Raw genomic sequence first — 23,358 nt, 5'->3', positions numbered from 1 at the left:
GTTTTGGACTGTGCAGGTGACTCACATCATGGACTCGTACCCGGTTTTTAAAGGTGAGTGGGGCAGTTGCACCTCTGTGCATCAAAGGAAGGTGGGGGCAGGTGACCTTCCTAGGCCTGTGCACTGACATGCGCAGTTGCGGCTGCCGGCCTGTGCGGGAGACTGGCAGCAGGTGCAATTTCTGGGCGCGTGAATACTGTGCCGGTGTCTGTTGGCTGTGCTGCCTGGGCCTCTGCACGAGGTAGCAGTGCTTCGTTCTTGGTCTCATCAGGTGTTTAGTGGCAGTTGTCAAGTCACAATTATTATGGTTTTGATTGGCAACTTAATGTAACTACCAAGCCTCACTTCTCTTCCAAAATAAAAAGAGTATCAATTATTATTTGTAGAGCGCACTACATACCTGTGAGGGTCTCAAGGCGCTGAGGGGAGGGGGGTGGCGCTACTGCTCGAAGAGCCAGGCCCTGAGGAGTCTTCTGAAAGTGAGCAGGTCTTGGGTCTGCCGAAGGTGGGTAGGGAGGGAGTTCCAGGTCTTGGCGGCGAGGAAGGAGAAGGATCTGCCTCCGGAGGTCGTTTGTTGGATGCAGGGGATCGCGGCAAGGGCGAGGCTGGCGGAGCAGAGCTGGCGAGTGGGGGTGTACAAGCTGAGTCTGTTGTTAAGGTAGGCTGGTCCGGTGTTGTGGAGTGCTTTGTGTGTGTGGGTGAAGAGCTTGAAGGTGATCCTCTTGTCGATGGGGAGCCAGTGAAGGTCTCTCAGGTGCGGGGTGATGTCGTTGCGGCGAGGGACGTTGAGGATCAGTCGGGCGGAGGCAGTTTGGATGCATTGCAGTCGTCGCAGGTGTTTGGCCGGGATTCCTGCATAGAGTGCGTTGCCGTAGTCCAGCCTGCTGCTGACGAGGGCCTGTGTCCCTGTTCTTCTTGTTTCAGTAGGGATCCATTTGTAGATCCTGCGATGCATGCGGAGGGTGTTGTAGCAGGAGGAGGAGACGGCGTTGACCTGCTTTGACATGGAGAGGGAGGAGTCGAGGATGATTCCCAGGTTGCGTGCGTGGTCAGTGGGTGTCGGAGCTGTTCCCAGCACGGTCAGCCACCAGGAGTCGTCCCAGGCCGAGGGGGTCCGTCCGAGGATGAGGACCTCCGTCTTGTCCGAGTTCAGTTTTAGTCGGCTGCTCCTCATCCATTCGGCGACGGCCTTTAATTCCCTCGTGGAGGTTGGTTTTGGCGGTGCGCGGGTCGAAGGTGAGGGAGAGGATGAGCTGGGTGTCGTCGGCATAGGAGATGATGTTGAGGTCGTGCTGCGGTCCACTTGTGCGAGGGGGGCCATGTAGACGTTGAACAGCGTCGGGATGAGGGATGAGCCCTGGGGTACGCCGCAGATGATGTTGGTGGCTTTGGATCGGAAGGGTGGGAGGCGGACGCTCTGAGTTCTGCCGGAGATGAAGGACATGGTCCAGTCGAGGGCCTTCTCTTGGATTCCGGCTTCTTGGAGGCGTGTTTTCAGTGTGCGGTGGCAGACCGTGTCGAAGGCGGCTGACAGGTCCAGGAGGATGAGGGCTGATGTTTCACCGTTGTCTAGTTGGCGCCTGATGTAGTCTGTGGCGGCGATGAGGGCTGTCTCGGTGCTAGGGTTTCTTCTGAATCCGGACTGGGATGGGTCTAGGATGTCGTCCTCGAAGTGGCGGGTCAGTTGCATGTTGACGATTTCCTCGATGACCTTCGCTGGGAAAGGCAGCAGGGAGAGGGGCCGGAAGTTCTTGAGGTCGTTGGGATCCGCATTGGGCTTCTTGAGAAGGGCGTTGATTTTGGCGTGCCTCCAGCTTTCCGGAAAAGTAGCTGTCTCGAAGGAGATGTTGATGACCTTCCGAAGTTGGGGTGCGATGGCTGCGTCTGCTTTGTTGAATACGTGGTGTGGGCAGGGGTCTGACGGTGCTCCTGAGTGGATGGAGTTCGTGTCCTTGTGTGTCTCGTTGACGTTGGACCAGATGGTCAGGCCGTTGGTGCAGGTGGGGTTCGTCGGGCGGGTGGGAGCTGGCGTTGTCGGGGTGGTCGGGGTGTTGAAGCTGTCGTGGATGTCTGTGATCTTGCGGTGGAAGAAGGTGGCCAGCGAGTCGAACAGTTCTTGTGAGGGCGGAATGTCGTTGGCGCTAGGGTTGGAGAGTTCCTTCACGATGCTGAAGAGCTCTTTGCTGTCGTGTGCGTTGTTGTCCAGGCGGATTTTGAAGGAAGATCTCTTGGTTAATCGGATGAGGTGGTGGTGTCTGCAGGTGGCGCACTTGTGGGCTGCGTGGCTGTCCGGTGTTTGTTCCTGGAGCCATTTCTTCTGTAGTTTCCAGCATGCTCGTTTGGAGGTCTGGAGCTCTTCGGTGAACCAGGCGGCTTTCTTGCTTGTGCGGCTGTTGGAGGGTTTCTTGAGCGGGGCGAGGGTGTTGGCGCAGTCGTTGATCCATTGTCTGAAGTTGCGGGCGGAGGCGTCTGGGTCGGTGGGTGGGTTCTGGGCGAGGGTGATGATCAGCTGGCCTTCGGTGACTCTGCTCCAGCAGCGGCGGGGCAGCTGTTGGGTGCGGAGGTGCATGGTGGGTTTCTTGAAGGTGAAATGGACGCAGCAGTGGTCGGTCCAGTGTGGTTCGGTGGTCTGGCTGAAGGCAACGTGGGTGCTTGTGGAGAAGATGGGGTCAAGCGTGTGGCCGGCGGTGTGGGTGGGTGCTGTGGCAAGTTGTTCGAGGCCGAGGTTGGCGAGATTGTTGATCAGGGTGGCGGAGTTTGATGATGTTGTTCTTGAGGTGGAAGTTCAAGTCCCCGAGGAGGATGTAGTCCGTGGAGGCGAGTGCGTGGGTGCTGGCGAGGTCGGCGATGAAGTCGCTGAGCTGTGCCCAGGGTCCGGGGGTGTCTGTAGATGAGTGTTCCTCTGAGGGTGGTGTTGGGGTCGGTGTAGATCTGGAAGTGCAGGTGTTCGGCGGTGCTGAGGGTGTTATCTGAGTGGGTGGAGACCTTGAGGGTGGACTTGTGGACGATGACTATTCCTCCTCCGATTCCGTTGGAGCGGTCCCTGCGGGTGATCTTGTAACCGTCTGGGACGGCTATGGCGATGTCGGGCATAGTGGAGTTGTTCCACCAGGTCTCGGTCAGGAAGGCAACGTCTGGGGCGGAGTTGTCGAGCAGGTCCCAGAGCTCGATGGCATGTTTGCGTGCGGAGAGTGTGTTCAGGAGTATGCAGCAGAGGAGGTTGGGTCCTGCCTTTGGAGGTTTGGTGGATCTGTCGCAGGTGAAGCTGCAGGTGCGGCAGGAGAAGGGTCCGTGGGTGCGTTTTGGGCCGAGTTGAGTGCGTGGAGGGTGCTGGCTTTGTAGCAGCGTCTGGTGTTGTGGTGGTTGCGGGGTCCAGAGGGTCTGGTGCTGGGCGCGGTCCTGGCGCGGACGGGCACAGACGGGCTTGCCTCTGGCGCACCTCCGGCGCACCAGCGGCGCGGCCGCACAGCTGCCGCCATTTGAGGCGGGGAGGGAGGGAGGAGCAGCTGGGAGGCGGGAGCGGGGCGGCGAATGGATGGTGTGGGGGCGGGGCCGCAGGGGGGCGGCGGCGGGAGGGAAAGATGCACGAACGATAGAGACAGTGAAATACAGACTCGCGGGGTACAGGGAAAAAATGCACAAAAGGAAACCCGTGAAATACAGAGCTGAAGGGACACAGAGAAGCAGTGAAATACAGACTAATGGGGCACAGAGATAAAAGAGAAAACAGAGCAGAAAACCAGTGGATTACAGGCTGAAGGGGCGCAGAGTCAGTCACAGGCAGACTTGAACTCACAGAATCCGAGTGGCAGCGAGGGGGGGAGAGGCACAGATGCACAGGTGGAGCTGTGCGGCGTGAGAAGCGACCTGGCCTGCAGGCAGGATCAGGGGTCGCTCGTTTGTTTTTTATTTGACCAGTTTCTGAGGCGACAGTGGCATGTGTACTGTTGGCTGTGACAAATCATAAAAAAAACTAGGTGTGATTTAGGTTCGTGGACATTCGTCATTTCTCAGCTGCCATGAGGATCCTGGTTCGAATCTCACCCTCAGCTCAACATCCTGTAAATCCGGCAAATGTTCCTGTGCCACAAAGAACCCATACAAACGTGCATCTAGTCTGTGTCTGTTGTAAAGCACCCTTATGTTTTAACCAAACGGTAGAGAAAGTGATCGCTTTCACTTTCGCGATCAATTCAAAAACAAAGAAGCCAGAGAGATGTTTGCGCGCGCCACTGCGAGCCATAGCCTATTGGTGTCTATTACGCGCACCAAGTGCGTAATAGACACCAATAGGCCATGGGCGGACCAATGCGCCCGCCTCTGGCCAATTGCATGCAGTCTTTTATAAAAAGGCGCCCGCCTCTGGCCAATAGCGTAGCACAAAAGGAATCGCAGACGCACGAGCGCGTGCGATTCCTAGGGCAGCTTGAATACCCCGTTTTTTCACCTACTAAATGTCTGCTGCACAGTGCACCCCTGGGCGCGAGATCTAAAAATGAAGAATCTCATTGGATAAAAATAATGTCAATATGTAAAAAGAAGGATCAAATGTAGTTTTCGTCCCTCATTACCAGACTGACAAGTCTCAGCTGACACTGCCCTAAATAGTGCAAGTGTGGCAGATTGAAACAATCATATTAATAATCTTCACGTGGATAACACTTTAGACAACAATCAATAACAAAGTGCCAATCTTGGCTATAATTGTATTGCTTTGTTTTTCCGCAGCACTTGGAGTAGGCGTAATACCAGATTGATCGAACAGATCAATTCTATGTCGATAAGAAGACATACGGAATCTCAGAAACTACAGATTAATAGATTTTCTGTATACCGAAGCTAAGATCTATTACATTAGGCAGGAACTCAAATTATAGCTGGGCGAAAATAAGCTTTTACAATCTATCAGACTGTTTTCAGACCAATATCTAGTATTAGCGATGTTTTGGCAATATCAACATTCGAATTCCACTACGTACATGTTGTGCGAGAGGTTTTTCGCATGCTTTTTTAACTATTCATCCACCTTTGACAGCTGTCTGTGGGCACAGGTTTGCTATAGAGAAGTTACATTGGGCATAGACAACATATTATCATCCTGGATGAGCAGCAGCTGTTTGAAGCTCATCTTGGAGAAGACACCTGCTTCAACATCCTCCGCATACTGCGCAAGACCTTCAAATGGATCCCACCCGAATCCAGGAAGACGCACTCAGAACAAGCAGACTGGACTACAGAAACGCCCTCTACGCTGGAATCAACTGATCCCTGCTACGCAAACTCCAGACCTTCCAGAACACTGCGGCCAGACTCGTCCTCGGCATCCCATGACACGGACACATCACCCAACACCTGCAAGCCCTCCACTGGCTCCCTGTTGAGAAGAGAGTAACTTTCAAGCTACTCACCCACACCTACAAATCCCTCCACAACACCGGACCCAAATACCTCAACGAAAGAGTCTCCTTCCAAGTACCCAGGAGAAACCTCCACTCTGCTGACCTTGCAGAAACCCCACGCATCCATGGAAGGGCCTTCTCCTACATTGCAGCAAAGGCCTGGAACGAGCTTCTGATCAACATCATAAGCTCCCTCACTCTGCACACCTTCAGGAATAGCCTCAAAAGACCTGGCTCTTTGGCTGACCCAGAGCTGACCTCCCCCCCCTCCTCCCTGCACCTTAAGACTCTCACGGGTGAGTAGCGTGCTTCACAATTCCCTGATTGATTGATTGACTGTGGCACATTAAAAATGTGATGGGGTCACTGTTGGTGTTGTGACTCTTGGAGCCAAACACAACTGAACTCTGTTTCAGAATTGCCTGGAAAAAGACTATCCTCCTCTTTTCACTATCGTTCTCAGGCCTGTCTCTCTCACTGCAGAGCCTTTGCTTCTTAACGGGAAAGGAGTTGTCCATTTCATTAGCTCAGTCTAGTCATGAATCTGGTTCAAAGAATACCTTGAAATGGGGGAACACTACACATTTACTTTTTCACCCAAAAGGCCATTTACATGCCTACCACTCCCTCACTGAAGTGTTTTTTGCTACAAATAACGAATTTGTAAAATAACATGAAACCTTATTTGACACGTTTTATAACAATTATAAATGGAAGCACAGCTTATGGTATACTCGTTGCACGAACGCAAGTGCAAAATGAACATGCCTTTCAAGATTTAGAGGGTTTGTACATACATATTTCTGGCTTAATCTCATTTAATGTATAGTTCCTTTATTGAATTGCTCGGATAGACTATTTACCTCTCCACTTATACATTTATGGAGCTTTGTTTCCAATATGAAAAATAAACCAAAGAGCCTCTATCACAAAACTACACTGTTTTTACTGTACTGGTTTCTTTACATCAGGAATCAATATGGACATCTTTCCGAAATAATCCACTGTAATGTTTCAAATCTCATTTTTGACAAAATGTTCTTCAATGAGATTCTGCATAACTGGTGACTTCACTAAAGGCTGGCAATCCCTGTAGCTGTTATCACCTGGAGTAGAGGAACCCTGCAAACAGCATAGCTCCACTAGCATTCAAAAAGCCATTTAGGACATAGCTGGCTCACAGACCACTCCTATTGAGTTTGGAAGTCTCCACTTATAAAGTACTTGATTGCTCCAGTAGCGTCTTAATCCTACATAAATGCACATAACAAAATGAAATCAGCTTTATATGCCAGTTTTCTAACCTCTTGTAATGCACTTGACGACAATGCAACTATTTGTGGACCCTGATCTTTTGTAATCCTGTTCTTCAGTATTTTTCTGGATTACATTACAAGCAAGGCTGGCATTAACTGCGCCTCTTTTACTTCCAGCCTTGCTTCTAGTAAGCAAGGACTTTATGTACAAAGAGCGTGTTTATGCACTGCTTGCAGGTTTTCAAAACACATAAATAAAAGGCATGGTCACTTTCAATGCCAATTGCTCAAACTCTCGCATATGCGAGACATACTGCATTACAAATGTTTGTTTAAGGTATGGGGGAGAGTAAATTGATAAGCCAACAAAAGGGATACATAATTTTTTTCTCTTTTTACCTCGCGCCCCCCCCCCCCCCACCCCCCAATTTTCTCATCTGAGCATGAAATAAATAATACAAATGTGGACAATCAGAACACGCAACCTTAAAACTCCAATTGTGAGCATGTTTCGAGGCCAACTCTCTTCCTTCTACAGTCTAGCAAAACTCGCACATTTATTTTCTTAGGCCCAAGCTCCTGTTAATAGGAGGAACATGGACCGGATGCATAATGTTCAGTCCTGTTGCTTCTCTTGACGCAGGCTCTCTGCCCCACGGAATTTAAGTTTCGTGAAAGAGACTCAATAATCAGAATTAAAACAGATTGTCTCCTTTAAAAACAACTTATTTAAACAGTCCCATCAACATGTTCTCCAGACATTGGGCGAATAAATGTTGCACGAATGTCATGTGCATTAACAAAGCAACAGAATAGACCAACACTACCTGTAACAACCAAAAGTAGGTGTCATGTCGTAACACATATGATTGAAGGTTTACTCTCTCAGAGCAACCAATGGTGAAAGCTCAATTACTTGCGAGTTTGTGGTGATATAGTTTGATGTTAGCAGGTTTTTCAACCCCACTTCATAGTTCTCTGGCACATATGTGAATTTGAGTGAAGGGGCATTAAAAGTCAGGCATTCAGCGTCACAGCATATTGACTGCTACGTTTTAGCTGCATATGTGGAGAAGAGGCGTTGCATAGTTACAACATCTATTTTTATTTGGCATGTAGTTCAGGATTTGAAGGGACTGGCTAATGCAACATTCTTGTAGAAAGGCAGGAGAGGATAAATCATACTATTGCAGATATACAAACTGGGTAAGGAGATGAGACTTTGTGGTGACATGACATCCACGTGGCTTCTTGGACAAGCTACTGTCAATCTTGAGGAAACAAGTTATTGTCACAGAGAAAATAGGGTTTGAAAATGTATTATGTCCGTTCAACCTCCAAGGACGAGCTAGCAAAAAGCTGCTAATGTCAAACTAAAAACATCTACAATATGCCTTTTGTATGCTGTTCTTCACATTTTGGATGTGCATTTGATGAAATGTATAATTTAGCTCTTATTTCAAAGAAGGCACACTACAAAAGTGAAAAAAGTGCTTAGCTAGATTTATCGAAAATTTGCTACAAACAAACATTAGGTACCTGAGCTGTTTGAGGAATTCAATGTCAGAGCTGCTGTTAATGAGCTTGATAAACTCCTCATACGAAGGTGCGTATGTATAGGCCTTCTTGTGATGCTCATTCACCTGTTCTCTGTACTCCAACTGGGCGAGCAGCATTTGATTAATGTAATCTGGATCACTCAGCAACTCCACCACAGGCTTCAACACTGAGAACAAAAACACAAAGAAGCCATGTCAAATCATTGATAAACAAAGCACATATCTACAAATCAGAACAGCTGGAGGAATAACTGATAGCTCATCAAGTGTCGCCAGAACAGATTACTTAATTGTTAGATTTGTGATAATCACTGAAACCATATCTAGCTCACTTTATACTTAACCTCATATGCGACAATCTATGCTTTTTGTAGTACAACTGCCTGATGCAATAATGCAAGTGTGCAAAATGTGAGCAAGTTTGGAGTAATTCAGCCTTTTTTAAGATGAATAATAAATGGCAATGTGATGGACTAAGCAAACACAAGGAGATCTCCATGCCACTGGAGTCAAGCTATCCTGGCTGATGAGGGCTGAAAGCCCGAAACCGGTCCTAGGCTGCTTGTTTCCACTTCAGGGAGAACCTGGCCTGGCACTTCAAGCTGGACTGATCCCATTGGGCGCAGGGTCAACACTGATTTGCATATGGCTGGGTCCAAACTGGAATGGCATGGTGAGCAAAAAAACGATGGATTTAGGCCCAGATCTCTGTACTGGGGTGAATGTATAACATTGTTCTGCATTCTGTCCATCAATTGTTTTTGCATGTGATAGACTAAGCATTACTTTCATTTGTAGAGTTCCATTACAGCCTGGTGGCTAACTACGGAAATTACTGTCAGGCAAAAATATCTCAACAAGGACAGAACAATGCTAGCCTTTCAAAAGAGCTTCAAAATCAATGCTAGCCTTTCAAAATAGATTTAAATCAAGTTAGGAGGTGCCTATTTCACAATCAGAGCTCTACCCTTGAAAAGGCTTGTTGTCAACCCTGGCGATCCCAGAACCTCGCCTTGAAAGATATATATCAATTCAAAGAAATGAAACAATATCATGATATTGCAGGCACTCCACATGATTCTTATGGTAAACAAACTCCTCTACGAATCTCGGGGGCTTCCATGAGTACTTCAGGAAATCGAATTGTGAACCTATTGTTAAGTAGGATCAAAGGTTATGGTAAACGGAAAAACTGTTTCAATACAAACACGAGGAAACAAACAATGCACTTGAGTCTAAGAGCTGTTGATGATTTGCCACGGTGAAAAGTTTTACCCTTCTGGCTTAAAAACTTTTCTTGAGTGCGAGGCCCTGCAGAGAAGCAAGGCTTGAGTAGAATGGATTACAAGAGTTCAGAGAATGCCTGATGAGACATACTGCTGTAGCTACAAGCATTCCACCAGAAAATTCACAATGCACCTAATGGTACACCTCTGATACCCTTAAGGTAGGACCTGAATCTAAAATGGATTGATTATATTGCTAGTTTTAAAATCCTGAACTCATGGGTCAGAATTTGGGTATCTCCCCGGCTCCTTGTAGAGCTACCCTTGAGGAGCGAATCGCTATAGACAAGAACTGTGCCACACCAAGGCTGAAATCAGCCAAAGCCTTGCTTATGCTGTTAAAAATAGAGGAAATCTGGAATGACCCAAGTAAAATTAGAAAAGGCATAGCAAACTGGATCAAGGAGCATATTTGGATTACACTGTTATGAAAGTTTGGGGAGAGCTGAGGCTCGGTGGCCAGACCGATACGTTGCTAGCCCACAAATGTAGCCCCAAATTCAAACAATTTTTTGATAGAAATAGCCCCAGCAATGTCAAGACCCTCTATACCCGCTTTAGAATTGGTACACTTCCAATTAAGGTCTTTTCGTTTTTTGCCCCAGATACAAAAAGCTGAGATCAAAACGGGATACTCCCACTGTACAGTATTCTGGGTGCATTTGGAGGCCCTACATCATTAAAATTTGACACATCAGAACCACTTGTCTTTGCCCTGTCAAGAGTCCTAAAGTACTTAAGATCTAGCCCTGTGTAGAAACGGGATAGTGATTGTTTAATTCTGTTTTTATAGAACACTCCTGTGTCCATCTTGCTTACTCAAATTTGGCCCCTTCCTGAATGTTGTATAGACCTGTCCTCGACACATGAAATCCTAGAATGAATTGATTACTTACACATGCAAGTTGGCTACTATCCCTGGAACCGGGGTGCCTGTAGAAAATTTGCTTTTGCCACCCCATAAGTGTCTGGGTACCTACGAGTGGTTTCTTCCTATGTAAGTTTTATCCATAAGACAGTTGCACTAGTCACTTTATTGTCTAATATTCTTGTGAATGCAAGAATGATTTTGATTGACAAATTGTGACATCTAAATAATTATTGTCTTGCCACGTTATATTCCATGGCTTTTTAATTTATTTGACGAGATAATTCTTTGTTTCTCCTCATGACATCATATGTCGTTTTTTAACGGGGTGGCTTATTATTATTTATGCAAGTTGGAAGACATTTTAGGAAATGGTATTCCCATATGAATGCTGTATCTGCCACTTCTTAATTGTCTGGATCTCCATATCTGGTTTCTGTTGTATGATTCATCACACGACTTTTGCACTTTACAACTCTGCGATTCTCTGCTTGCACACATGGTTTCTTCATTGTATGGCTCATGCATAAGACTGTTGCACGAGTCACTTTACAACTTGTTGACCTGCAATGCTTTTAAGTCTGAGGATATTATTTGAACTGTGATTCCCAATATGGTTGTTGTCATATTTTCTTCATATAATTATCTATTTTAGATGTTTTAGCTCGTTGTGTTGTGATTTTTAAACATATTTGTATCGTACTTTTCATGGTTGTATACAACCGAAATAAAGCAAAGATTGTGGCCCTCTGGAATGCTATGCAAAAGTAATAACTTCCTCTGCCCGTATTACTTTCTGCTATATGCAAGCCACAGGAGTCAAGCAGGCTTCACTTGAAGGTCCAGGACCATAATAGCCCTCAGGCCAGCCATGCACTAGTATCCCTGGTCATGAAAAAAGTTGAAAGAAAGCAGAAGTGCAAGATACAGCAGGAGACATTTATCTCCACAAGCCTCTGTCAGGTTTTCAGGAATTTGACGCCTAAATAAGTCTTCTCTTCAGGTCTAGGTATGTTCTCTTTTTTTCAATGGGTCGAGCTGGAAAATTTAAAGGATAAAACCGGCCCCTTGAAGGTGATGACCCCCTCAGTGAAAAGGTCTAAAATTCCCAAGTTCTCCACTCTCAGATTTTACTTGCGTGTGATCCAGTTCTGATCAGAGGGATGAGCTTCCAGGCACAACGTTATTTCACAATCTGTTATGGAATTATAGCGTGTCTTCTTTGTTCAGTTGTGTTAAGACTTCCTGGTCTTTCAACCCCACCCTTGGCCTGCACTGTTGCTCGCACTGAGTAAAGAATTACATCTCCACACTTCCCCTATCTATTTGGAGCTGATGTTTTGTCCCTATCTGGTAATCTGAAAGTTGAGAGGTGGTGGAAGGGCTATTCATGGATATGTGACCGCCAAGGGCTGGGGGTTAACCACTCCCATCTCTCACTCCTGCCCACCTCTAACCCAGGCCTTTTAGTGGCTTTACTTTAGCCTACCACCTGCTGTGTTAGGCTTCACAGGAGTGCAAACTAGGTTGAATGTTACAGGAATTAGATACTTGATGTAGCTGCACACTTCAAGGTAATCAGTTGACCTTAGGCAGAATGTGAGCGGTGATACAAACCTAAAGTGATCACTGAATATCTTAGACCTTATTTTCAATAAGCAACAAACTGGTTTTGACAACACTCTCCAATGAAAAGTTATTGAACTAAAGTTTTACTTTTTATTAAATATTGAGACCATGCAGCTAGTGTGTAGAAACATACATAAGCACGTTAATTGAAAAGTGCAAGTAGAAAAAATATATCCTTAATCCGGCAACCAATAAGTATTCTGTGCGGGAAATCTGTGATGGTTATAACAATTTGGGGAAAGCGGTTATCCATTAAAAAAAATTCCAGGTAGAGACAGCAATATTACCAGGTCTTCACTTGCTGCCAAGGAGAAAAATATCAAATGTCCAGTGAGAAAAAATGGGTCTGACAGCACCCACTTTCACTACTTGAACTAAGCATTTTTCCTTTTTCTGAAACATTTACAAGGGTTTAAATAACAGCAATCTAATACTAAATCAGTGCACCTCCACTGAAAACTCCTTTTCAGAAATGGCTTCAGTTGGATTACATCACAAAGGTCAACGTGATGGCTGTTCAACTGTTGTACTTTCAGCAGACATAATAACAAAAGTTAATCTATTACAGCCTGCAAAACCCAAGGATGTCCATTACGGATCTCACATTTTCAACGGAAGAGTATGACAGTCATTCTCCAAGGGTCAAAGGGGTCTGCGTTTCCAAACTGATGAAATGATGTTGGCTGAGAAGCTACAACAAAGATCTAAGAATGTGGACGGTGGAGAGAAGGCACCATTTCATCTTACGTTAGTTCTGTATGATGAGGAATTTGATTGATTAATCAACCAAGCTGATGAGCATGGTTTGGGGTTGCTCTATTCATAACTGGGCCAACTGAAGATGGTTCACACTCTTTGATTCCTATTTATTTGAAGCTGGTTTGGTTTAAGAGGTGAGGCAAGGATACAATCTGGACAGTAGCCCAAACTGAGAAAGGTTGTGCAGATGAACAAGAGTTATTATTGGTAGTAAAGCGAAATGTGAACACATTTCATGAGAGCTTTACACTTGTACGCAGTAGTTAGGGCAACTCAGTAATATTGTATGAATGTAAGGATTGAGGTTCCGTGAATTCTGAACCTGGGCCATAAAGGTCGTGGTTCTGTTACGATTTTGGTAACAGCGAACCGTAAACAGTGAGCTCAGCAAGTATGAGTGTTTTTGTCATGTTACACCGATGGATTCACTGTGTATTTGAAGATTTCGTTCTGAACCCTTGGGTTCCATTTTGTGCATGGCAGCCATTTTGTGATTGCCCTCACATAGGCCGATGACTTTAGCCGACTCCTGACATATAAAAGGCCTCTGTCCTCTGTATTCCTCAGACTACCTCATTCAGTTGCTACGGCTTCTGCGTGACGTGGCCTCACTTATTAAATTTAATAAAGATGTCTTTTCATATTTTCAGCTTCTGTGCCAAGTGCTCTTTTTATTAGTAAGTATTCCCTGAGAATGAAGATTTACTTTTCTTCAAGATAACCCTATCAAAGCTTATAGAAGGTTTTTTACCTCGGAAACTGTAAAGGGCTAGTCAAAGAATGGTGCCATGGGTCTAGCATGAAAAGAAGATGGAGGGAGTTAAGGCTCCTACAGAAGAAAAAGTTACTTACCTTTGGTAACTATTTTCTGTTGAATTCTCCATCTGGAAACTTCTCACCTTATTAATCTGCTTCAGGTGGCCGAACAGATTTAGAAATTCGGCAATAGCTCTTTGGAGCCATTAGGTGGTTCTGTGGCCCCAACTTCACGGAGACTCTCCCCAGATTTGAGATCACAGAGCCACCTGTGGAGGCATTTGGTGCTTTAACTTCAGTTATAGTGCCTTTTCCCCCGCCGTTAGTGGCAGAGACAACCTTAAAGCGAAAGAATATGATGCAAAAACCCTAATTCCAAAAGCATCACCAGCTCAAAAGCTCCGATTCAAAACAGGTATGTGTGCCAGCTGATGAAATATCTGCAGATAGACAGAGTATCCACCAGAAAGATCATTTCCAAATTGAATTACATTTTTCTTCTATGGATAATTCTACCTGCAAATTCCCCACCTCATGATACAATAACAAAGCAGGAGACCATGTCTGTGAACAGAAATAGTCACAATATCAGAATCACAGAAAACAGGCAAAAACAGCCTATGCAATACTAACAAACAAGAAGTGAACCCTGGGAAACATACAAAAACACTTTAGAGACAGATAGCATCCCAAACCAGAAAAATCTAAATAGGATGAATGACCAAATCAGTGGAGCACACCCATTCCTCACTGGCCAGCTGCTGACATCTGCAACAAAGTATGCAATAATCCTTACTCTATATTGATTTCTATTAAATACATATAACAATGACTACCAGATTCATTATTTCATTAAAATATATTGTCTAGTTCAATAAACGACTTACAAATGATGGCTGAGGCACCTCAGAAACACCTCACACGCAACTATCACCTTCAAACAGTAAAAAATACCCACCAGGTGCAGGCAGTCAAAAGTGAGCAGCCATTACACCCCCTTCTTGGGAGAGGGACTCTCTAATTGCAATGCTTCAAAATGTGCCCCAGCACTCTATATTTTATATAAATGTAGCATCAGGCACAGCACATTCAGCACTTGTGAAGTCCAATCTCCATAAAATGCTAGCATACCATCTGAGTAATAATATTCTGTGTTCCATCAAAATATTATATCCAAAGAATTCTTGATAGTCCACATGATCATTTGAAAATGAAGATTAATAACGTAATATGATACAATGCAGACCTAATTTAGGAAGACAGGGAATTTGTAAACCTAATTTAGGAAGAAAATAATTTTCCTTATGGATACTAGTTTGATTGTTACAAACAACAAGCTCTGAAGAAGTTCCCAGTGAAAACAACGCGTTAGATTTTTTTATGATTATTTGGATACAAGCAAAATTGCTTGTGAAGATGAATTTACGAATAAAGGATCACGTACTGGGGCATAAGCGCATATAATCAATGGCACATTTTTTTTACTGTACACGGCGACACGCAGATTTGCTTGGGCAGAAACACGATGATCTTGCCGGAACTGATGGCACTGCTGGAACGGTTTGGGCATGTATTTGGCATCAGGGTGAACATGAACAAATCTCTTCTATTTCCTATGACTTCCTTTACCTCAGACCAAAGGAGAGCCCTTTCAAATACACTGCTTCCATGGTCCTGCGATTCCTTCAAATATCTGGGTGCCCAAGTATACCACTCGGTTACAGATTTACTAGAAGGAAATGTGGGCAAGGTAATAACAATTGCTCAATCTTCTCTCTCCCATTCTGGACGGGGCTACTACTCGCACCCATGGGTCGTATTGCCATTTTTAAAATGCTGATCCTGCCCAGAGAGCTGTCATTTTTTGCTGCCCTCCCACTGCTGGTACACCAGAAATTCATTCGGAATCGTAAGTCACTATTGATAGCCCTTGTATGTGGTAAGAGTAGGAAGCGGGTCTCTCTTGCGAAGCTGTATGCCCCACTGTGAGAAGGTGGATTGGGAGCCCCGAACTACGAATATTATTATGCAGCTGAGCAATTACAGTGGCCAATGGGCTGGCTAGCTGGCCATAATGTAAGGGAGCTGAGAAGCTGGGTGACTGGATTACTCCCACTTGCTGTGCTGGAATAGTTGCTGGGCTTGGTGACCGCAATCCCGAAGAGGCCAGGGAACATTCTAATGTCCACAACTCATTCTCATTGGTCCTTTTACTTACATAGGAAATGCCCCTTTCTCCCCCTGAACTACCTCTTTGGGTGATACCTGGATGTACTGCACTGGGTCCTAGACTCGAAGTGGCAGATTGCACCAGGGCAGGTGTCAAATCATGGGAAGACCTGTTCTCCAACTCAATTCTCTGTACATTCGAAAACTTGATGGATGACTATGGGATCCCCTAAGGTCACTTCTTTTGTATAAATCTTTCACACACCAACTACACACAGTATGGGGCATCCAGACTCCTCCAAACACTGCTCGTGCATGGCACTGGCCGACGTGCCATAACAATACTCTACAACTCCATACGACAGGACAGTGTGGCCCCTCTCACAACACTCCGGGCTTACTGGGATAGTAAATTCTTGACAACACTAACTGACAAACAATGGGTGCAATGTCTGGTAATCCAAAAAACTATTTCCGCGAACGCTAGGCTTAAGTACACAAAATTCAACTATCTCCATCACACATAACTCATCCCCCCAAAGAATTGCACGGATGTACCCCGGCACCCCGGACATGTGCACCCACTGTCATGACACTGAGGCTACATTCATGCACATTGTGTGGATGTGCCGGTGGTTGTGACATACAGGGCGGGAATAGTCGATACACTCAGAAAGGATGTGGGCAGTGCAGTAGTGATAGTCGGCCCGTACATTTTGTAGGGAATCACTTCTTGCACAGCAACGTGCAAGACAGTAAATACATTCTTGGATTTGGGGTTGGTGGTAGCCAAGCAGAGGATTGCTATGAGTTGGAAATCGCACTTAGCCCCTCCACATCCAGTTATGGCTCACTAATCTAAGCAGAGCTCCCATAGCCAAACTAGAGATCTCTCAAGGAACCATACCAGGCTGCCCGATCACAACCAATTCCCCCAATTGGAAAGCACACCTCACTGCAATTGAGGCTAAACTAACAGCTACCCCCATGTGACCACCAGATTCGTAGTAGACCTCTCGAAGAGTAGTACTGGACAGTTCCCTCAGATCACTTCAAACAGACTTGTTACCCTGTTTCCTCTTCACCCCTCCAGCACCACCCCCCCCCCCCCACTCAAGACATAGACCGGTTTCGTTTATGCTCTGGTGTTCTTATATCACACTGTCACCCCGTACGTGCGTAGCCTTGGTCAGCTGCAACTCACTTGTAAAATAATAGAAACAAGATGTAAACTATAGTCCATCCCCCTTCTTTTTAGTTGAAGTTTGAAATATTTCTTGATCTGCATTGCAGTGAGTGCAATTTCTGCTCCTACTATATTCATGTTCCTACTATTGTTGCCATTGTGTCACACGCTGCTTTGACCCTATATGTAACTACATACTCAAGCCAGGTCTGGTGGCTCAGTGGACTATTGAATCCACTGCAGGGGCCTGTGTTCGACCTCATGGTCCCAGGTTAAAATCCCGGCGGGTCCACTCAGCCTTTCATCCATCTGAGGTCGATAAAATGAGTACCATTGAGTTGGGTAACAATAAACATCTGTTATTCAGCACCAAGAGACCTAGTTGGGGTGAACGTGCGCTTTACAAATACACATATTATGTTATAATGAACCGAGTTCTGTATGCTATTAAAGTCAATAAAGATTTTTTTTTTTAAATGTATGGTAAAAGCTCACAAGGACCAGACTATTAAGATCACTAATGTTAGGCTATGGTGTAGCATGCTGCCTTCCGATCGGGTTAAAATATCTGGTCTAAGCAGCTGTGTCTTGTGTGCTTCCTGCCATAAGAAAAGCAGTTCTGCAAACCAAAACCCTTTTCCCGCTTCTATCCCTCCACTATTCTTCTCAATCCAAATAACTGACTAACATATCCACCACTCAAATTACCTTCATATTTCCACTATACTAATTCACCACTAATCCTTTTTGGGTTCCGAAGTAGCGTGCTCCTCGCCGAAAAAGCGCTTCAAAACCCCATCACGGGTAGAAAGCGCTATATAAATGCAAACCTTTTTCCATTTTCTATCCCTCCAGTATCCTTCTCAATCCAAATAACTGACTAATATATCCACCACTCAAATTACTTTCATATGTTTAGTATACTAATTCACCATTAATCCTTTATGGGTTCCGGAGTAGCGTGCTACTCGCCGAAAAAACGCTTCAACGCCTCGTATGGGGTAGTAAGCGCTATATAAATGCAATTAGATTACAATACAATCTCTGTTGGGGCCATTATGGGGTTATCAATATCATTTACAGCTCTATAGTTTCAGCCCGATCACTTTCGAGCTGAAACGAACTGGAGGTAAGGCATAAAGAAATATTTTGAATAGTTGAATAAACATTTCTCAACAATAAGGTTTGCAGATAGAGTAAAGTGAAGCTATAACATTTTACCAATATTTCTGAAATTTACAGATGGAACAGTTTGATAAGTGAACTGTATGATTATGGGTGAACCATTAGGTTTCTTCATGAAGCCCTCACCCACCAACCAGGTTGGTGGCCTGCATCATCATCGGGCCCACCCAGTGACACCGAATGTGTCCCGGGTGTGCTTCGACGCCTGATTACAGCGGAGCAGATATGTAACTGAGTGTGCAGTGTAGTGACGTGAGCTGTGAAGAATGCTAAACAGTGGTCCCAGTACCCAAGGGTGAATTACATTTAAATAACTGGGCCTCTGTTAGCAATTAAAAACAAGGCTGGTGGATGTAATGGGAGACCGAGTTAAGACCTCCTACATCCAGGTGTGGTCTACATGTTTCAGTCAGAGCCTTTAAGTTAAGCTGGCTTTCCTCAGGACCGTAACCAGTGAGTGTGTAATTTAGACAATGTGAAGCACTCACTAAGGTGCTATAAGTGTGCGTGGGGGATTCCCTCACAAAGCATACCTGGACATACAACATTTATGACATAACAGGACATTCAGAAAAAGAGTCTTGGCATGGTTGTTTTGAATTCACAATGATCAACAAAAAATCGCCGATTTTAAGTGCAGCGTGGGCGGCTGTAAAATGCGGCAAAGGTGTAACAGTACTGGTGGTACTGTCAGCGTGATAGTTATAGGGATATATGTAAAGATGCGGTGAGCTAGAGAGCGGGAGCATCACACACACTCTGTGTTTCGAAACATGTGTAGAAAAGTATTCTTACGCTGGCGTTTTGCCGCGAGTTCCCCCAGGAGTGATCCGGCAGAGGTATGACCCTAAGGAAGAAACGGGCCACAGGTAGTGAGCGACCTGCAAAGGAAGAAGAGCTTACCCGAGAAAGTTGCGGGATTCCAAGTTACTCACGGTATTTGAGGTCAAGATCTGCGTGGGAACTGTGGTGCCATCACCGACCTCCGGAGTAGTGATGGAGGTCTGCCGCAAGTTTTAAATGTGCCCGATTCCATTGCGATCACCTGTGGTAAAAGGAACACTGAAGACAGACTGCCTACTGCTGAGTCAGGTTGGTAACGCGCCTGCGCACCTGGGACTGCAAGTGTTTCAAGTGTGCACATGCGCGGTGAGTGCTGGATTCAGTTATCGGACAGCGCCTGCGCAGTGGTGGTGGGCGTTGTCCTAGTGAGTGTCCCGAACCGGGCTTGCAAATTAAATTGGATTCTCTCCATGTGTCGGTATGGATTACAGGGCAATTCAAAGGAAGAGAGTAATTCAAAAAAAGGAGAGATGATAAAACGTAATAAAAATATATATAATAAAAATGCGTTGGTTACAGCATTTTTAAAGCACTATAGCGTACACCAGGAGATAAGGGACAGGAGTAAATTCACAACACCGGAGGGGCGATGACATGGGTCTGCAGGGGTGGAACACTTTATGATCTCAGTGAGTTCCACGGTATGGAATCGTTAAGTCCATTACGTTGGAGTGACAGACGGTAGATCCATCTTTTCTCATTGGTCAGAAGGATCTTCTCATTGTCAGGTCCAGTTGTCTCAAACTGTTCTATGACAGTCCAGATTAGGTCATTCTGGGTGTGTTGGTGCTGTATGAAATGGTCAGTTGGTTTGCTAATGTTCTTCTTGCATCTGATGGTGCTCCTGTGTTCAACAACCCTGGTGCGTACCTTTCGCGTGGTCATGCCGACGTAGCGCAGGCCTCATGGGCATGTCAGGTGGTACACTACATTGCTGGAGTTGCAATTAGTGTGCTGACGTTGTGTCCAGATTTTGCCTTGTTCCAGGGCGAGAGTTTTTTTTTTAATAAACATTTTTATTTGCATTTTATTATAGACCAACAATACAATAATATCATCTTCGGTCTGTACTCCATCCCCAGCCACCCTCCATCCCCTCAGCATTTCAGCACAAATTCCATCATGTTCAAAACTCCCTATTTTTGTCTGTTTATCGCTATGACAGTTTGATGTCTCTGACCTCTTATGTCTCTAGTGTGTACGTCCCTGTTCTCCTACATCTCTGTGTCTCTTGTGTACCTTCTCATAGCCCCCCATCCAGCCCACGATATCTTCTCCACTTGACCCATACCTTACGGAAGTTCTTGGGGCAGCCTCTCGCCTTGTATGTGACCCTTTCGGCAGCCATGTAAATATCCAACCCTCTTCTCCATTCTTCCAGCTTTGGTGGTGCTTCCGCTCCCCAGTACATAGCTATGTCTCTATTTGCTATCACCAGAGCCAAGACCAGGAAAATCAACAGGGGACGGGCTAGGTCCACGTCATTTGTCATGCCTAAAAGGACCAACTTAGGCTCAAGCTGTAAGGGAGTCTCTAGTACCTCACCCAGCTCACTAAGCACTCCCTGCCAATAGCTCTGGATCGTGGGACAGGACCAGATGGTATGATAGAAGTCTGTAGTGTAGTTCCTATTATCCCAATAGGCTCTGCGCATTGGAATAATACCTCCAATAGTATAGACCTAGACCAGACGTTAACTAGGTCTTCTACTGTCGATATTAGACTTAAAGTTTTGGGTTTGCCAGCTAGCTCAGAGTTCACTAGAAACTTTCTCGAATAGGCAAGGAGGAGTTGAACCTCCCTGGATAGACAAGAAGGGATTTAGTTTCTGACAACCATAGAACATGACAACTTTGCTCTCCCCTAATCAAGAGTGTATCTCTAGAGTCGTGTGAAAACAAAAGACAACTTATTTTACTCAGTCAGTACGTGCATTCTTAGTTTCACCAGATTGTAGAGAAAAGGAAGAGACGGGCGTGTTCAATAAAAGATGTTATTTATTGATCAGTCTCTTTTCTCGTACAAGAGAAATGAATCGATATTATTGCAATACTTATGGTTAAGTAAAGTGCATACAATAAAAGCAGAAGTATAAAATAATACTGTAAAAACATTTATATGGTTTCTAAGCCATATGGTGGTTTAAAATGGATAAAATAGATACATATAAACATTTGACTAATCGTACTCAACTGGTGCTTCTAACTACGCCTACCCCAGTGTACCTGACCTAAGCCTAATACGTGGGCGGGGATAGAAAGTAGCAGTCTAAGTTAAGTTTGTTTTGCCAAGTGACTGATTCAAGAATTCTCTGCAAGGGGTTATTCAGTTCCGTACCTTGAATCTAGGATGATTGAGGGATGGTATCTCTCATCTTTGGTCTCGATATTCCAGGCTGCCTGTAAGGGCTGCTCGGAAGCGCCGGAGCTGGAATTCTCGGCAGGAGAAAGGCAGCGTCTCGTTCTCAGCGCGTCAGGAAGGCGGGGCAGCGTCAGTGGGCTTCGGCAAGTCTCGCTGCTCCGATCTCGTCACCACCGCGTGTGTTTGCTTAAGGCAATATCGGTAATATTTATACCTGTAAGGTGCCGAGATTGACGTAAGGATGGACATAGATACGTCAATAAGGATGTCATACGAGTTGGTCGTTAGCACATTCTTTTACTGAAGTTCTCGGTGAAATCAAAACAATGGCCGCAGGGTTTTTCCCAGGTTGTCATAGGTTTGATTTGTTTTGAGAACTCCGTATGCCTTATCAGGGGCTGGAGGAATATTGCTTTGCCTAATTAGATGGCAAGCGTTATGACCTAATCAGATAACGCGCTCCTGTGCCGTGGCCTGGCGTAATCAGATAACGGTTTCTGCATCATGGGATGGCTGCTAGTTAACTTGTTAACCAGAATAGGTTCAGGAATAGGGGGATCGATACAGAACCTATAGGAATACATCACAAGTCCCCTCCGGTAACGCCACATCTGAGGCCTCTTGTGTCTTCAGTCCTGCCCATTTTATGCAGTCGCACCCTGTCATAATAAGTTCTGTGGAGTACATTATATTGGATGAGTCTTAGCCTCGACTTAATAGCTACCTCCCTAGGATGCATTAATACCGTGTCCCAATCAACAGCATCCATTTCTCCTACTTCTCTCTCCCACTTCCTCCTAAGTTTGCCCAGGTCGTCAGTCAAGTTGTTCATCAATGTTTTATATGCGAGTGATACTGCTTTTCCCTGTATCTGTTCTTGCAGTAATCTGCCCTCTAAGGGTGCGTACTCTGGGAGTGTGTCCAGGTGGATCTTTTCTGCTCGCCAAGCGTGTCGTAATTGCGCGTATTTAAAATACTGCGTGTGGTGTAGTCCAAATTCCGACCTCAGAGCTGTGAAGGGTTTCAACTCCCCCTTAGCTATTATGTCTCCCAATGTTGAAATCCCTATGTCATCCCATCTCTGAAAGCCCTTCAATTTATTTATTTCCGTCAGCCACGTGCATTGCCAAATCGGTGTCTGGCGTGTAGGTTTTTTCCCCATCCGGTGCGCACAGTCGCTTTGTTCCAGATCGACAGGGTAAGCCCAGTAGCCGGAAGAAGCTCCTTACTCCCTTTACCCCCGTACAGATAATACATCAAGGGCCGGGCGGTCATTCGATGTCTCTCGAGGGCATATGTGGGGTGGTCCGCCGGGGCATGAAGCCAGTCATTAATTGGAACTATATGTTCCGCCCCGTAATACGCTTCCAGGTTCGGAAGTGATATCCCCCCGCTATATTGATGACACTGAAGGGTGCTCAGAGCGACTCTTGGTTGTTTGCCCAGCCAAAGGAAGGACCTAGGCTACGCGTTTATCCTCTCGAACACCTTTCGTGGCAAAGGGTAGTACTCACTTTGTAGTGCATATACAAATCTCGGTAGTGTTATCATTTTGAACATAGCTGCTCGCCCTAGTATGGTAAGGGGGAGCTGCCGCCACCGAGTTGCGCCCTCTATGAAGTTCTGTATTATTCGTTCTATATTCTGCTCGTAAGACTGTTTTTTGTCCAGTCACATAGACTCTGAGGTACTTGAACCCTTCTATTGTCGTCAGCAATCTTCCAGGCAGGTCTGTCCAGTGTCCAAGCCCCCTGGGGTCATAGAGGACCGACTTGTGCCAGTTTATCGGGTATCCAGCGTGAGCCCCATATCGTTCCAATTCCGCAAACATCTCCGGGATCGTGATTTCCGGCTGTGTGATGTATAATAGGACGTCGTCCGGGTAGAGCGATATCTTCCCCTCAGTGGAGTCTGCCTCTCCCCTCCTAAATCCTTTAATGACCTCGTTTTGACGTATCCTGCCCGCCAGTACCTCTATTGTGAGTGCAAAGAGGAGTGGGTACAGCGGACATCCCTGTCTAGTCCCTCACCGGACCGGGAAGTCACGAGATAGAGTCCCGTTCACCCTAACCCTGGCTCTGGGCTCTGTGTATAACAGTTGG

General features: G+C 45.7%; 1 protein-coding gene across 2 annotated transcripts in view; it reads right to left on the bottom strand.

Annotated features, from left to right (window-relative positions):
- SNX25 (sorting nexin 25) overlaps positions 1-23,358 on the bottom strand; it is a 1,269,225-nt gene that overhangs the window by 532,655 nt on the left and 713,212 nt on the right. For both annotated transcript variants that reach the window (XM_078678040.1, XM_078678039.1), the window contains one exon: positions 8,195-8,381. In XM_078678040.1, coding sequence (XP_078534166.1) covers positions 8,195-8,381 — 187 coding nt within the window. The remainder of the gene's footprint in view (positions 1-8,194; positions 8,382-23,358) is intronic.

The sequence above is a fragment of the Lissotriton helveticus genome, chromosome 2_2 (genome assembly GCF_964261635.1).
Source record: "Lissotriton helveticus chromosome 2_2, aLisHel1.1, whole genome shotgun sequence".
Taxonomy (NCBI): Eukaryota; Metazoa; Chordata; class Amphibia; order Caudata; family Salamandridae; genus Lissotriton; species Lissotriton helveticus.
This window is presented reverse-complemented; position numbering and strand designations above follow the sequence as displayed.